General features: G+C 42.1%; 2 protein-coding genes across 2 annotated transcripts; one reads left to right on the top strand and one right to left on the bottom strand.

Annotated features, from left to right (window-relative positions):
- The first annotated feature begins 2,290 nt into the window (after positions 1 to 2,290).
- Positions 2,291 to 7,056, top strand: LOC124041148 (transmembrane protein 178A-like). The gene is made up of 4 exons (XM_046358374.1): positions 2,291 to 3,021; positions 5,121 to 5,234; positions 5,366 to 5,503; positions 5,619 to 7,056. The coding sequence occupies exons 1-4, from the start codon at positions 2,517 to 2,519 to the stop codon at positions 5,864 to 5,866; spliced, it is 1,005 nt and encodes a 334-aa protein (XP_046214330.1). The 5' UTR covers positions 2,291 to 2,516; the 3' UTR covers positions 5,867 to 7,056.
- Positions 6,366 to 13,905, bottom strand: thumpd2 (THUMP domain containing 2). Its single transcript, XM_046358373.1, has 10 exons — positions 13,685 to 13,905; positions 13,246 to 13,363; positions 12,707 to 13,122; positions 12,450 to 12,527; positions 8,616 to 8,668; positions 8,403 to 8,490; positions 8,145 to 8,216; positions 7,809 to 7,923; positions 7,432 to 7,552; positions 6,366 to 7,289 (listed from the first exon to the last, which is right to left on the bottom strand). Exons 1-10 carry the CDS (start codon positions 13,793 to 13,795, stop codon positions 6,971 to 6,973), a joined length of 1,491 nt encoding a protein of 496 aa, XP_046214329.1. The 5' UTR covers positions 13,796 to 13,905; the 3' UTR covers positions 6,366 to 6,970.
- Between the last annotated feature and the right edge of the window lie 3,251 nt (positions 13,906 to 17,156).

Genomic DNA, 17,156 nt, shown 5'->3' with positions numbered 1-17,156 from the left:
TATTTGTTCAGCACTTTTGAAATGTACAACGACATAATTCAGAACATGGGCCATTTTTACAGTGTTCTTCCTGTACACCCAGTCAGAACTGTAGAATAAATAAAGGGGGCATATAAGCAGAAAATATTTGATGATTACAAATTAAATCAAATCAAAGTTTATTTGTCACGTGCGCCGAATACAACAGTGAAATGCTTACTTACAGCCTCCAACCAATAGTGCAAAAAAGGTATTAGGTGAACAATAGATAGGCAAAGAAATAAAACAACAGTAAAAAGACAGGCTATATACTGTAGCGAGGCTTTAAAAGTAACGAGGCTTCATACAGACACCGGTTAGTCAGGCTGATTGAGGTAGTATGTACAGTGGGGAGAACAAGTATTTGATACACTGCCGATTTTGCAGGTTTTCCTACTTACACAGCATGTAGAGGTCTGTAATTTTTATCATAGGTACACTTCAACTGTGAGCGACGGAATCTAAAACAAAAATCCAGAAAATCACATCGTATGTTTTTTCAGTAATTAATTAGCATTTTACTGCATGACAAAAGTATTTGATCACCTACCAACCAGTAAGAATTCTGTCTCTCACAGACCTGTTAGTTTTTCTTTAAGAAGCCCTCCTGTTCTCCGCTCATTACCTGTATTAACTGCACCTGTTTGAACTCGTTACCTTAATAAAAGACACCTGTCCACACACTCAATCAAACAGACTCCAACCTCTCCACAATGGCCAAGACCAGAGAGCTGTGTGTGACGACCCTCCCACTCTGTCTGCCATATTCTCTCTTTGTTCTTATTTCCTTATTAGGATGCCGGTGGGCGGAGTTGGGAGGGTCGTCAGCTAAATGGGAAACACCTGGGCCAGGTGTGTCCGAGGATAAAGAGACCTCTTCCACATTCATGGAAAAGACACTCCATGCAGACACCTTTCTGATTTTGTTGTGTTTCTTGGTGGCCTTTTGGTTGTTTACTTTGGCACCTTTCAACACCCTGCATTATCACATTCATGCAAAACACTCACTTACACTACTGATTACTGATTACACACACCATTGTATATTATACTTAGTTACTTATTTAATAAATATATGTTTTGTTAGTCCTTATCTCCATGTGGTCTCCCTTTTGTTACGGACTTTGAGCCGGTTCGTGACGTGTAAGGACATCAGGGGTAAATTGTAGACCTGCACAAGGCTGGGATGGGCTACAGGACAATAGGCAAGCAGCTTGGTGAGAAGGCAACAACTGTTGGCGCAATTATTAGAAATTTAAGAAGTTCAAGATGCCGGTCAATCACCCTCGGTCTGGGGCTCCATGCAAGATCTCACCTCGTGGGGCATCAATGAAGAGGAATAGCCTTGTGTAGGACTGTCTGTCACTGAGGCTGCTTGCCAACACACCCCATAAATGCTTTTACGGTTTTTAATTAGTTTATTATCATTTATTTATTTATTTAAGTCTACAAATGCAAGGAAAGCTTTGATTTTACTTTAATGTCTGCCTGCCTCACTGAACCAAACAGAAGAATAAATATCCTCTCATTTTATACCTAATAGCTGGAGTGGTTTATTTCCGCTGAATACTCTGGACGGGAATCCAGCCTTTAATTTCATGGATGGTTGTTCAACAGTAGGGAAGAGATTAACCGTGCTCCTATGTCAACACACCCGTGAGAAAAAAAGTTGGAGGGGTAAAAAGGTGAAAGTCAAACTCAGTCAATATTGATTAAAGACAGACAGCTAAGAAAGCTTTATTGAAGCTTCACTCCTATTGATGTACTTGCTCTTACTTTACAGAAGGCCTTTGATACATCGGGCTCTGCTGAGAGCATATGAACAAATCAACACCCACTGAATGAGAAGCCAAATATACCTGTGTTAATGAATCTTCATAAGTGCACCATGTTCTGAGATGTCCATGTCCCCGTATCGACTAATGAAGCGGACTGGGAGGGGAAGGGAGACTTCTCTGCACAATGTCTCTGACCATGTTGCAGCATCATGTTAATCATGAGCCTCAATAGGTAGACTATTTTAATGCACTGTGTTGAAGTGTTTGTTCTGTGTTTCAACTATGATATCACTAAAGAAATGATGAAAAACACATATAGGTTATGATAATGACAGGAAACATGGTTGCTATTAAAAATAATTATAATAAATATTTATATTATAATAAGTAGTAGTGGTGTTATCATGACTCTCGTGCCACAGGGACTTCTATTAGTAGCGACGCACTGCTGAGCTGACAGAATGATTGACACTTCATCGCGCGCTCTGTGCGCAGCACCTGTTTAAATCCCGCAAAACTGGAAATCCGAAGCACAGCACACAGAGAGTCGGCCGCGCACAGGTTACAGATATACACACCTCATCCCACATTTATAGGATATACTGAAGTAAGCGAGTCGACGAAGTGGGAGAGCAGGAACACGAGTCAGGTTATTCTTGTGCCTGCACCCAGCCGGAGATGCCAGGACTTTACAGCCTTTTCGGCATCATGTAGGACAGGATGAAGCCCTGCACACCCGTGTTGATTAGGAGGAGTGAAGTGGACGGAGTGACAGATGCTTTCTTGACCAACTCTTCAAATGTTGATGACCGAAGGATGGAGAAACAGACCTTGGTGACAGCTATCAGTTTGTCCATGAGCCTGGCGTCACTGGTGCTTCTCATCACCGCTATCATGACTGACCACTGGTACGAGACGGACACCACACGGCACAGGCAGAACTGCGACCAGTTCGGTCCGGACGCCAACGAACACAAGAACCGGTTGATGCCCATCTATCACCTGCCCCTGATGGACAGCAGCAATCCTCGGAGGAACCAGGCGCTGCTCCGGGCGATCCACGTCGGGAGTAGAGAGGAGCTCCTGGAAAATTGGAGGTCCATTTTGGGAATGGGAATTTTAGAAACGGAATGCGGGCGCCCCATTTTCTCCACTTACTCTGGACTTTGGAGGAAATGTTATTATCTAGGAAAGGACAAGGACATCGACAACCTCATATCCAAGGGTAAGAGATGCGGTGGGGAATTTGACCCGGGGCCCAGTGCGGTGCAGTGAAACCGCATCCCTTGGAGATATTACTTAACATCCGTCCCAATATACAGGCCTATAACTTTCCTGAAAGAAATAGTAGGCCTTTTTGTAAATGCATGCAATGCTGTTCAATGGTCATTTCAATTAATGATATATCCATTGATCCTTGAAAAAAACTCATGAGTTTAGTAGGCTACAACTGACTTAAACCCATTATAACCCAAAATGTAGTTGTTTTTGTTGTAATTTCAGTGTTTGTAAACAAACGATGTATAGCTCCAAAACATGTTTTAAAATATCATGTTGTCCTCTGAGATTCTGTGTGGGTCTAGCCCATCTGTAAGCCATGGTTGTGTATATTTGTGTCCATAACAAATCTATTAATTTGGATAACCACTATGGCCTAGGTGTGTAGACAGGTTGCATGCGTGGTAGTGTGTCCACCATACAGACCTCAGAGAAGCTCTCTGATCTGATCAGTTTCAGACTGCATCTGTCAGAAATCAAGGTCATTACATTTGACCTGACACCAAAGCCATTCTAGGAAGTGTTGGATGTGTTCAATATACATTATATTTCTATGATCCATATCATTTGCATGAGGATAGAACATGATATCAATATGAACACATGTGAATAGATTAATGGACGCCTTCTGTACATAACATGCTGTGAACTCAATCAATTAGAAACTTGCTCAAAAGCTCGAAATCGTGGAGTTGAGTTTGGTCAGCTAGGGTTCTCAAATAAAAAATGAGTATACCAATTAATATAGTGACAATGGCAATGTCAGTAGGCCAACTTTTTGTAATATTGGTATATAGTTTGTGGAAGGGGAGCAGTTCAGATCCCTGCCATACTTAATGGCACAATTCTACTGAATTACAGTTAATATAAGGAAATCAGTCAATTGAAATAAGGCCCTAATCTATGGATTTCACATGACTGGGCAAAGGTGCAGCCATGGGTGGGCCTGGGAGGGCACAAACCCTCACCACTTGGGAGCCAGGCCCAGCCAATCAGAAATAGCTTTCTCACAAAGGGATATATTACAGACAGAAATACCCCTAATTTTCATCAGCAGTCCGGGTAGCTGTCTCAGACGATCCCGCAGGTGAAGAAGCCTGATGTGGAGGTCCTGGGCAGGCGTGGTTACACGTGATCTGCGGTTGTGAGTCTGGTTGGACGTACTGCCAAATTCAATCAAATGATGTTGGAGGCAGCGTATGATAAAGAAAATAGCATTCAATTCTCTGGCAATAGCTCAGGTGGACTATCTTGCAGTCAGCAAGTGAATAGCACTTTTTCTCAACACTTGAGACATTGGCGGCATTGTGTTGTGTTACAAAAGCTGCACATTTTTTTCTGACCTTTTATTGTCCCCAGCATAAGGTGAACCTGTTTAATGATCATGCTGTTTAATCAGCTTCTTGATTTGCCACACCTGTCAGGTGGATGGATTATCTTGGCAAAGATTAAATGCTCACTAACAGGGACATAAACAAATTTGTGCACAAAATTTGAGAGAAATAAGCTTTTTGTGCATATGGAACATTTCTAGGATCAGTTATTTCAGATCATGTCAAATGGGACCAACACTTGACATGTTGCGTTTATATTGTTGTTCAGTACACATCACTCCAAAACATGTTAGTTATCACAGATGTAGTAGACCTATTTGGGTTGGTGCGGCATTTCCACGTTTGGCTTTTACTAGTCTAGAGGAAGTAAAATCTGCCATCTTGTGGGTAAAATTCTAACTTACAGCCTCTAAAACCCTATTATGAAGTCTGTTCACATGATATGTAGGTCTGAATATCAAAGTAAACCTTATCGTGTACGTGACTATACCATAGCAACAAATTATAGAGTTAAGATGCTAGAATAAATCATGGCATTAAAGTGAAAGTAGACCACCTTGGGCTTTATAAAGTCTAGAAACAGGGGAGTCTACTTAATAAATGAGTACAGCTTTTCTCAAGACAACTGTCCTTGAGAAACACTTGCCCTTTTCTATATTTTGGCCTTAACCTGATACACATTATGTTCACACAAGTTATTGTCTCTGTGCAGGTATAGCTCAGCGATGCACCATCATCAAGTACCATTTCTCCCAGCCCATACGGCTCCGCAACATCCCTCTCAACCTGACCCGCACCATCCAGCAGGACGAGTGGCACCTCTTACGTAAGATCCGTTTCTCATTATGAAGGAGGTTCCCCGATGGGCCTGATTCATTCAGACATCCTATTACTCTCCCACTACCTTCCATTCAAAAGGAGGGCATATATTAATTTACATTTACTTCCCGATGTCAGACCTGCGGCGGATCACAGCAGGGTTTCTAGGCATGGCGGCAGCCGTTCTGTTGTGTGGCTGCATCGTGGCGTCTGTCAGCTTCGCCTGGGAGAAGTCTCTCACTCAGCACGTCTCTGGGCTGCTCTTTCTCATGGCAGGTACTGTTACACCCCCCCCTCAAAATATCACCTGATTGTGATAATCTGTTTTCTTTAACAACTGATTTTGCTTGCACATTCTCCTCCTCTCTTTGCGGTCCCTCTTCCTTCTTAGGGATCTTCAGCACCATCTCCCTGTGTACCTACGCGGCCAACGTGTCCTACGACCTGGCCAGGGTCCCTCCCTTCATCTACGGGCTGCCTGCTGACGTGGAGCATGGCTACAGCTGGTCCAGCTTCTGTGCCTGGCTCAGTCTGGGGCTGACGGTGACGTCTGGATGCATGTGCACCACCTTCCCCATCCTCAGCTGTAGCAGCAGCAAAGCCCAGCAGGGCAAGGGTGCCCCCAACGCCGGTGTCTGACACACACCTTGCTGCGTTTGATATACACTTTGCTGTGTGTTACACACACACTGAGCTGCAGCAAGGGCTTGTAGGAAGAAAGAGTCTAATATGTCTGTGTCCGACACACCCCTTTACTGTGTCGGACACACCTCTTACTGCATCTTTCACATCAACAGCCTGCTGACCAAGCCCATCCCCAGACATCTGTCTGACACTGCTGCAGCAGGCGCCTGGGACTAACATTAGACCCTGCATCTAAATCTAGGTTACCTCCATGGAGCAAAACATTCTGGAATTGTGGAAGTATTGAACCATCAATGTTGGCTTCACCCCTGTATTCAGGCTTTGTCTGGGGCCTTTATGCAATTATGTCTGTGATTCAGCCTACTGCTACATTTACATATTTCCTATATGTGATCAGAATTCAGTGTCATGCAAATAACTGTCAAATCACTGGTGGGAAAACAGAGACCTTGATGTGTCATAAAAAATGATAGAAAGTTATTTGAAAGGAAAATAACTATAGAAAAGAAGATTTAATTTCTAGAAAGATGTGGCTCAAACTGACATTGATATGTACTCTGACCATAATGGATCAAGCAGAATATACTTAGAATAGCAGATCTCTAACCAAAATTGTAAGGACATCCATTAATCCTCTTGTCAATGGACACAGACAAACCCCTGTGCATACGCAACTAAACCCCACATCAATGGATACCAACCCCTAATCCTCCCAGTGGAACCTAAGCGGAGTGTATCTACCTTAAGTCTCAGTGGATGTATTCTGTAATCTAATCCCAGTGTATAATTGTTGGATGTGAGTCATTGTCTAATTGGGTAAATAGAGCTGCAGAATTTCAGACTCCTGAGAAGTGAAACTGAGGAACTCAAGAACTATGCATTATTTCCTTCCACCATTAACAAAGTAATTGGAAATATAGAATAAAAGTAGTAATGACATTTAAGCATTTCTCTTCATTTTGTGGTAGTACAGTACACGTCGGTGAAATTCTAACCATGCCAAATTGATACAGTGATGTTCTGTGTTTCACAGGTGGTATTGTCCTTGAAGTGTGTGTGAATGTCTCTTGAATCCAGTGTATCCATTTCCTAAAAGTCTCACTCGGGCTCCACTATGCAGGGGTTGAGTGTGTGTATACAGTGAGGTCCACTGAGTGTGGTAGTAGCAGTCAGTATCTTGACATACTTGTGAATAAGAGCGTCTATAGCTCCCAGGCTCACTCTGTGGTAGCTTAGGGGCTGTAGTGAGGGGAAAAGGCTTGGGGTATGGGAGGGGTCCACATCCCCTCCCAATCCCACCCCAGTCCCCTCTCCCTGGGTGTGTGAGGTTACTGGTCTGGGGGTCATGCTTTTCTTCAGCAGGCAGGAGAGCTGGGGACTAAGCAGCAAAACCAGGGTCCCACCCACACGGAGAACTCTGAAAAAACATGCATGTTTGATTGATTAATATAAATCAATCAACAAGCAATTCCTTTCTCAACTTTGGCTGTATCCTGAATGTTTATTTGAGCAATTATGAAATTGGGAAACGTGATACTACAGTTAGCTAAATATAATACCTTTCCATCTCTCTCACAATCACTGGAAGAGAGGCAGCCATGTCAGTCTTGGTGCCAAACTTCTTCCCAAAAGGGACGTCACAGACAACGACATCCACACTACAGGAAGGCAGTGGAATCTCTTCACAAAAAGGAGGAAAACGAGGAGAAATGAATTAAATCAGGAAATCATGCAGAATAATTTACTGCATTGTGGGTAAACAAATACCATAATACCTACAGTATATCAGGGACAACTGCTACATGTATTAAAACACCGAATTTGATCTACAGTACATACGTCAGAATTAACTACATTTTTATGAAGTCATACATGACAAATGGTCATAAACAGCATACTTCACAATAACTCATGTGTAGTGGATTGGCATTCCTACCCTTGGATGATGCCTGCAGCAGCTGCACCCTATCCCCAAACTTTGCAAACTCCACATTCTGATCAGCTTTCACTAACTGAGACTCATCAATGTCCAGACCCAGGAAAAAGGCATCCTGTTTAGAGAAAAAACCCCACTATGAATTTCTGAACAAAACAACATATTTAAGTGGAATTATACAAATGTAATGGAATTAAAAAAGGATCAGCATGTTTACAACATTTTTCTGTCAATTACATCCCTTAACTACATCCACATCAAAAATCTAACACAAGCATCCCACATGACATAAAATTAAAATGGGATCAAAATAAAAGGTTCCCTCAGAAGACTCACCTGATATTCATGTGCAGCTTCCAGTAGAATAGTTCCCACTCCACACATCGGGTCTATCACACAAGAGCCAGGCTGGTAGAGAGAGGAGAGAATACATTCAGAACACACTAGGCCAAGCGACGGTGTGAGAAGAGAACAAAATGATTGATGTTAACACAGAACCTCAGAACACAACCAAACATCAAAGAGAGGAAGATGAGACCAAACACATGAGCTGGAGAGAGGAACTCCTTCCAAGCCATGAGGTAGCTACAGTACCTTGATGTCTGACAGAGAGGCCATGGCCCAGGCTATAGTGGATCTCAGCCCAGTAGTCTTCATATAACTCCGGTTGGCTAAAGGAAGTCTGGCGAGAAAGAGGGAAGCGTACACTATTAGACATAGTCAACTAGAAGAGATATCCAGAAGGAAATAGACATTGAATACAGTTGTCGACACAGGGCAAGAACAGGTTCTGATCATGTCACCAACCTGAGGAGAGGTATCCCGAGGACACAGTGGTCATCACTCATATACACATTCACCTACAGAGGAAACACATGATATACAGTGCATTCAGAAAATATTCTGACCCCTTGACTTTTTCCACATTTTGTTACGTTACAGCCTTATTCTAAATTGATTCAATTAATTACCTTCACACAATGACTAAGCGAAAACAGGTTTTAGACATCTTTTGCAAATGTATCAAAATAAAACCTATTTATACAAGTATTCAGACCTTTAGCTATGAGACTTGAAATTGAGCTCAGGTGCATCCTGTTTCCATTGATCATCCTTGAGATGTTTCTACAACTTGATTGGAGTCCACATGTGGTAAATTCAATTGATCGAACAACGATTTCAAAAGGGCACAAACCTGTCTATATAAAAGGTCCCACAGTTGACAGTGCATGTCAGAGTAAAAACCAAGCAATGAGGTCGAAGGAATTGTCCATAGAGCTCTGAGACAGGATTCTGTCGAGGCACGGATCTGGGGAAGGGTACCAAAACATTTCTGCAGTATTGAAGGTCCCCAAGAACACAGTGCCTCCATCATTCTTAAATGGAAGTAGTTTGGAACCACCAAGACTCTTCCTAGAGCTGGCCGCCCGGCCAAACTGAGCAATCGGGGGAGAAGGTCCTTGGTCAGGGAGGTGACCAAGAACCCTGATGGTCACTTTGAAAGAGCTACAGAGTTTCTCTATGGTGATGGGAGAAACTTACAGAAGGACAACAATCTCTGCAGCAGTTCACCAATCAGGCCTTTGTGGCAGAGTGGCCAGATGGAAGCCACTCCTCAGTAAATGGCACACGACAGCCTGCTTGGAGTTTGCCAAAAGGCACCTAAAGACTGTCAGACCATGAGAAACAAGATTGTCCAGTCTGATGAAATCAAGATTGAACTCTTTGGCCTGAATGCCAAGCGTCACACCTGGAGGAAACTTGTCACCATCCCTACGGTGAAGCATGGTGGTGGCAGCATCATGCTGTTGGGATGTATTTCAGGGGCAGGGACTGGGAGACTAGTCTGGGTCGAGGGAAAGATGAACGGAGCAAACTTTTATTTTTTATTTCACCTTTATTTAACCAGGTAGGCTAGTTGAGAACAAGTTCTCATTTGCAACTGCGACCTGGCCATACTACAGATAGATCCTTAATGAAAACCTGATCCAGAGCGCTCAGGACCTCAGACTGGAGTGAATGTTCACCTCAAGCAGCACGACACGATCTCCTTCGCATATAGTTGATCAGGCTGTTGATTGTGGTCTGTGGAATTTTGTCCCACTCTTCTTCAATAGCTGTGCAAAGTTGCTGGATATTGGCGGGAACTGGAACACGCTGTCGTACTTGTTGAGCATCCCCCAGAGCATCCCAAAACATGCTAAATGGGTGACATGTCTGGTGAGTATGCAGGCCATGGAAGAAAATCGAATTTTATTTGTCACAGGCGCCAAATACAACACCTTACCGTGAAATACTTACTTACAAGCCATTAACCAACAATGCAGTTAAGAAAATAGAGTTAAGAACATATTTACTGGGATATTTTCAGCTTCCAGGAATTGTGTACAGATCCTTGTGTACAGACATGGGGTCATGCATTATCATGATGACACATGAGGTGATGGTGGCAGATGAATGGCACGACAATGAGACTCAGGATATCATCATGGCATCTCTGTGCATTCAAATTGCCATCGACAATTGTTTATTGTCCATAGCTTATGCCTGTCCATACCATAACCCCACGGCTACCATTGGGCACTCTGTTCACACCGTTGACATCAGCAAACAGCTCCATACAGGTGGTCTGTGGTTGTAAACCCGGTTGGAAGTACTGCCAAACTCTAAAATGACACTGGAGGCAGCTTATGGCAGAGAAACGAACATTCAATTCCAACTTTGCGTTTATTTTTGTTCAGTCTATAAACAGTATAGTCAACATGCCTGACTGCATAATATTTAAATGGACTTTGACACCTGGCATGGTCAGACAAAGAAATATGAGAATCTCCTCACAGGTTGTGGTAATCATTCAATTATGGTTATGGAAAAATGAATATAGCCTCCAGATTACCTTTATGTTAGGTTGATGACCATGTATGGTTCATATTCCTCCAGATTACCTCCATGTTAGGGTGATGACCATGTACGGTTAACATTACCTCCATGTTAGGGTGATGACCATGTATGGTTCATATTCCTCCAGATTACCTCCATGTTAGGGTGATGACCATGTACGGTTAACATTACCTTCATGTTAGGGTGATGACCATGTATGGTTCATATTCCTCCAGATTACCTCCATGTTAGGGTGATGACCATGTACGGTTAACATTACCTTCATGTTAGGGTGATGACCATGTATGGTTCATATTCCTCCAGATTACCTCCATGTTAGGGTGATGACCATGTACGGTTAACATTACCTTCATGTTAGGGTGATGACCATGTATGGTTCATATTCCTCCAGATTACCTCCATGTTAGGGTGATGACCATGTACGGTTAACATTACCTCCATGTTAGGTTGATGACCATGTATGGTTCATATTCCTCCAGATTACCTCCATGTTAGGGTGATGACCATGTACGGTTAACATTACCTCCATGTTAGGGTGATGACCATGTATGGTTCATATTCCTCCAGATTACCTCCATGTTAGGGTGATGACCATGTACGGTTAACATTACCTCCATGTTAGGTTGATGACCATGTATGGTTCATATTCCTCCAGATTACCTTCATGTTAGGGTGATGACCATGTGTTACGGATACAGTTATCCTGTGTGTGTGTGTATCCTGTGTGTGTGTTTCTTTTCTCTCCTTCTCCCCTCACAGGTGAAAACCATCACTCCCCAATCAGTCAACAATCAATCATCAATCAGAAGACACACCTCCTCCTATTTCCTGACCTATCACAGTTCCTTCCCCATGGTTTAAAAACCCCATCATTTGTTTGTTCTAAAGCTCAGCTCAATCTCTCTGTAAATGCCATGTCTGTAGGTCTCTGTGTTTCACTCTCGCTTTGTGTCTTAACCTCTCTTTTGTTTAAAGCACCTCCATAGCACTTTGTCATCACCTGTGAGTATTGTTTTTGGTTATGGTGTTTGTTTGCTGGTGGGAAAAGGGGGAAACCAAGACAAGTCGCCCATGGGCATACACTACCCGTAGGTGAACTTTGTTAAATACACTAGTTAGAACTGGGCGGACCACTCACTGTATTTTTGTTGGTTAGTTGTTGTTAAAGTAGGCTAGTCTAGTTTAGGGGTGTGTTTTTGTACATTTATTGTTTCTTTCCCTGGGTCCAGCTCAGCCCCTTTTCCTGCTCCCCCCATTACCGTGTGTTTATAAATAAACCCTGAGTTTGACGGTAGATTTCTGTTGTCGTGGTTATTTCGTTCACACTTTTACTTTGTCACAATAATTTGCATGAGTTATGTTACGGGTCTCATTACCATCGCCCCTTAGACTGTCGGGCCAAAAGGGATTCGTAACACCATGTATGGTTCATTTTCCTCCAGATTACCTCCATGTTAGGGTGATGACCATGTATGGTTCATATTCCTCCAGATTACCTCCGTGTTAGGTTGATGACCATGTACGGTTAACATTACCTCCATGTTAGGGTGATGACCATGTATGGTTAACATTACCTCCATGTTAGGGTGATGACCATGTATGGTTCATATTCCTCCAGATTACCTCCATGTTAGGTTGATGACCATGTATGGTTAACATTACCTCCATGTTAGGGTGATGACCATGTACGGTTAACATTACCTCCATGTTAGGGTGATGACCATGTATGGTTCATATTACCTCCAGATCTGGTTTCCTCAGGTCCACTCTCCAGCCCAGCTGTCTGCTCACTGCTGTTCCAATGATCCTACTCAGATCCTAGACAGACACCATCACAAACAGGACAAAGTCAAATCCTCCTTAATCACCTCATTAAAAACACAACCTGAAACCTACCAGACTAAACACCTGTTCTTATATGCATTTTGCTTCATAGGTTGAAGTTCCATTAAGAAGCAAAGATGTGACAAATATCTTCTCTCCTCCAAAGTGCATACCTGGGGAGAGAAAAGTCTGGACAGGGCCCCACTGCACCGACAGTTCACTCTGAAAGACACTGTGGATGTCTTTCCGTCACGGCTGCCTTCTCTACGGTTCTCTTCATCTTTGTCCCCTGCAACACAGTTTACACTTCCAGAGTCTTCTGTTGATGAAATGTGATCCTTGCTTAGTCCTAATTCTTGTCTCTCCCCCCCTAGTCCCAGCTTCTGTGTTCCATTTGGTCCGTTACAAGTTGACCCCTCAACACCACTCTCTTCCTCCATCTTCCTCTTCCTCCCTGGTAGGGCCAAGCTCAAGGTACAGTCACTTCTCATCATCAGGTCTCTCTGCAGGCATCTCCATGATAACACAGCTCTGGTCCAGTCACTTCCATCACCCATGAGCATTGACTGGATACCAGATGGTGTTTTAGCTGAGTGTGACAGAAAAATAACTACAGTAAAAATATAAAAGTCCTGTGCAAACCATTTAATTGCAGCTTCATACTTTTAATCAGGGAGGATAAATATTCACACAGAATATTTGGTAGGCTTACCTGTTGGGGCCGAGAGTCGCTTTAGAAGTAGAAACAGCCTCTCTGCAGATTTCAGCTCCCTCACTTGCTTTATTTCAAAAGAGGTGGTGAAGAACACTTTTCCAGGGATGTGATCCACCTAAACAATACACATTATTTAGTGCAAACTAAGAATTCCCTAACATTTATCCATGTCAACAAACATGAACTTAACAGTTGTTAATAAGAAAAGATTAATAGAGAGCCAGGATGTACAATTGGCTTTTTTCCAAGCAGCCTACCTATGCAATATGCATGCGCAGTCAGCGGCCTGGCTTCCGGCTAGTTAAGAGGAAGACCATTTTATATAAACGGTATTACTTTATTGGCTAGTGTTTAATATAAATGCATTGCACATTATTACTACCGTTAGCTACACGAATACTGTAGCCTGGAACTAACTTATGTCTTGACTACTCACATCTTTGGCTGCAAGTTTGGTCTTCACCTCCTGAATCAGGAAAGGCTCCACGCCGTTCCCTGCGGTGCAATAGAACTTTAGAGCAGCACGCTGATAATTTGAGTCGTTCATACTGTAGAGTTTAGAAATGCTAAGCTATAAAAGTAAAACTCGAAATCTCTATTCCAGTACCTACGTGGGCTGCCATGTTGTTTTGTTTACACGGAAACGGAAATACCGAAGAGGCAACTGGTTATTTCCGCGATGACCAGCAGAGGTTGCTTTAGCACTACAAAAGAGCCTCAATAACACAACTGACAATTGCTAGTTACCACAATCACAAAGTCATAAACCCCGCCTATTTCTGAAATGTATCAAAGTTATTTTAAACCTAACCTTAACTACACTGTAAACCGTATGCCCAACACTAACCTTAGATTAAGATCAAAAAGCTAATTTGTGTTTTCATAATTTTTTTAACGATATAGCCAACTTTGGCTGTGGCTGTGGTAACTAGTGATAACCCTGAGAGTTGGGTTATAAAAGTGAATAATGCCATGGAAGGAAATAACACTTTACGAATGTTTCTGTGAATCATCCTTTGAATGTGCCAGAGTTGCTCATACATTTTCATGTAGATTTGCATGATCACATAGAAGGCATCCAAATAAAATGCATCAAGACTTAAATGGATGAACTGTTTGGGAGAGTGTTGTAAGTTGAGCCATTTTTTACATTCAGTATGACTCCGTCAAGGGAAATATAGTATTATTTCTAACAAAGATATCTACATAGATTTCAGGATGTATTGTATTCCTGGAAATAAACATGACATTTTACAAAACATAGCTTGTGAAGAAATGTTTTTAAAAGTATCTTGGTACATCTTACCTTGTATTTGGGGTCAGTTGAAAATAAGGACTGGGTAAGTTGAGAGCCCTACACTTTTCTGTGCTGTATTAAATATTACCTTTTGAAAACCATGTCTATCTTTATTTCCAAAACACAATTCATCACAATCATTTTTGTTTGTATTTTAATCATTTTCTTAATCATCATTTTTTAACACCTAAAAACATTTGTGTACTGTTTTAAACACTTCGCATAGGCCAGCATATCCCAGCGACAATTTCTTGCTTTAGAAAACACTTACCCTGTGGCCTTTGACTCAATTTACCCCAAGGTACATTTTTGACCTATATTAGCCCCTACAGTTACAAGGATGCACTTTCATGCTCTGGTTTAGGACTTCATGTTGAATCTAATAGAGACCCCAACTGATGTATAGAACAATCTTAAAATGATCTACTTCGGTTTAGATACAAGAATCATGAAAACTCTAACACAATAAATGCAAATCTGTTTTTTGGACCTAACTTGTTACCACTGTTTCCATGTGGTTTCTTCCTTTACAGACTCCATGAAATGATGACCTCTTCCTAAATATTTGGTCAAATTATAAATGTTGTGTATGGTTTCCTAGAAACAAGGGTTGGCTCAACTAATCATTTGGCTCAACTTACCCAACTCTTCCCTAAACAGGCTTCCATAATGTCTCCGGCATTGAAAGCAATGATTATTTGGGGGAACTTTCTTAATCTTTTCAACTCTCAATCACCATGAATCTCCCTCTGTGACCGTCTTTAGTACAGCACAGAATGTTCCACTGACATTCGAGACCAGGTGTTCTGACATGCTGAGAAGACATGTGCATACAGTGCCTTGCGAAAGTATTCGGCCCCCTTGAACTTTGCGACCTTTTGCCACATTTCAGGCTTCAAACATAAAGATATAAAACTATTTTTTTTGAAGAATCTAACTTTTTTAACAAATCAAAAACTGAAAAATTGGGCGTGCAAAATTATTCAGCCCCCTTAAGTTAATACTTTGTAGCGCCACATTTTGCTGCGATTACAGCTGTAAGTCGCTTGGGGTATGTCTCTATCAGTTTTCCCCATTCCTCCTTGCAAAACAGCTCGTGGTTGGATGGACAGCATTTGTGAACAGCAGTTTTCAGTTCTTTCCACAGATTCTCGATTGGATTCAGGTCTGGACTTTGACTTGGCCATTCTAACACCTGGATATGTTTATTTTTGAACCATTCCATTGTAGATTTTGCTTTATGTTTTGGATCATTGTCTTGTTGGAAGACAAATCTCCGTCCCAGTCTCAGGTCTTTTGCAGACTCCAGGTTTTCTTCCAGAATGGTCCTGTATTTGGCTCCATCCATCTTCCCATCAATTTTAACCATCTTCCCTGTCCCTGCTGAAGAAAAGCAGGCCCAAACCATGATGCTGCCATCACCATGTTTGACAGTGGGGATGGTGTGTTCAGGGTGATGAGCTGTGTTGCTTTTACGCCAAACATAACGTTTTGCATTGTTGCCAAAAAGTTCAATTTTGGTTTCATCTGAACAGAGCACCTTCTTCCACATGTTTGGTGTGTCTCCCAGGTGGCTTGTGGCAAACTTTAAACAACACTTTTTATGGATATCTTTAAGAAATGGCTTTCTTCTTGCCACTCTTCCATAAAGGCCAGATTTGTGCAATATACAACTGATTGTTGTCCTATGGACAGAGTCTCCCACCTCAGCTGTAGATCTCTGCAGTTCATCCAGAGTGATCATGGGCCTCTTGGCTGCATCTCTGATCAGTCTTCTCCTTGTATGAGCTGAAAGTTTAGAGGGACGGCCAGGTCTTGGTAGATTTGCAGTGGTCTGATACTCCTTCCATTTCAATATTATCGCTTGCACAGTGCTCCTTGGGATGTTTAAAGCTTGGGAAATCTTTTTGTATCCAAATCCGGCTTTAAACTTCTTCACAACAGTATCTCGGACCTGCCTGGTGTGTTCCTTGTTCTTCATGATGCTCTCTGCGCTTTTAACGGACCTCAGACTATCACAGTGCAGGTGCATTTATACGGAGACTTGATTACACACAGGTGGATTGTATTTATCATCATTAGTCATTTAGGTCAACATTGGATCATTCAGAGATCCTCACTGAACTTCTGGAGAGAGTTTGCTGCACTGAAAGTAAAGAGGCTGAATAATTTTGCACGCCCAGTTTCTCAGTTTTTGATTTGTTAAAAAAGTTTGAAATATCCAATAAATGTCGTTCCACTTCATGATTGTGTCCCACTTGTTGTTGATTCTTCACAAAAAAATACAGTTTTATATCTTTGTTTGAAGCCTGAAATGTGGCAAAAGGTCGCAAAGTTCAAGGGGGCCGAATACTTTCGCAAGGCACTGTACTTGCATATTAAAGTGTTGTCATCTCTCTGAAATGTGTTTGTTTTGTTTAAATATCTAGGCCTACTTCCATATGTAACGTCGTTCTTCGTTTGTCGAAAGAGAGTCGGACCAAAATGCAGCGTGGTTGTTACTCATGTTCTTTAATGAATGAAATGACGATACATGAAAATAACGTAATATAAAAAACAAATGGAACGTGAAACCTATTACAGCCTATCTGGTGAACACTACACAGAGACA

The sequence above is a fragment of the Oncorhynchus gorbuscha genome, linkage group LG08, assembly GCF_021184085.1.
Source record: "Oncorhynchus gorbuscha isolate QuinsamMale2020 ecotype Even-year linkage group LG08, OgorEven_v1.0, whole genome shotgun sequence".
NCBI classification, from domain to species: domain Eukaryota; kingdom Metazoa; phylum Chordata; class Actinopteri; order Salmoniformes; family Salmonidae; genus Oncorhynchus; species Oncorhynchus gorbuscha.
The sequence above is the reverse complement of the archived record's forward strand: the minus strand, read 5'-3'. Positions and strand labels throughout refer to the sequence as shown.

What these genes read in the sequence shown, in the direction of transcription:
- LOC124041148 (XM_046358374.1), top strand. Translation starts at nt 2,517, where the DNA reads ATGAAGCCCTGCACACCCGTGTTGATTAGGAGGAGTGAAGTGGACGGA. An exon ending in CGACAACCTCATATCCAAGG is followed by an intron (nt 3,022 to 5,120) that starts GTAAGAGATGCG and finishes GTCTCTGTGCAG; the next exon opens with GTATAGCTCAGCGATGCACC. An exon ending in GGACGAGTGGCACCTCTTAC is followed by an intron (nt 5,235 to 5,365) that starts GTAAGATCCGTT and finishes TCCCGATGTCAG; the next exon opens with ACCTGCGGCGGATCACAGCA.
- thumpd2 (XM_046358373.1), bottom strand. Translation starts at nt 13,795, where the DNA reads ATGAACGACTCAAATTATCAGCGTGCTGCTCTAAAGTTCTATTGCACC. An exon ending in CCAAACTTGCAGCCAAAGAT is followed by an intron (nt 13,364 to 13,684) that starts GTGAGTAGTCAA and finishes TGTATTGTTTAG; the next exon opens with GTGGATCACATCCCTGGAAA. An exon ending in ATTGTGAGAGAGATGGAAAG is followed by an intron (nt 7,290 to 7,431) that starts GTATTATATTTA and finishes ATGTTTTTTCAG; the next exon opens with AGTTCTCCGTGTGGGTGGGA.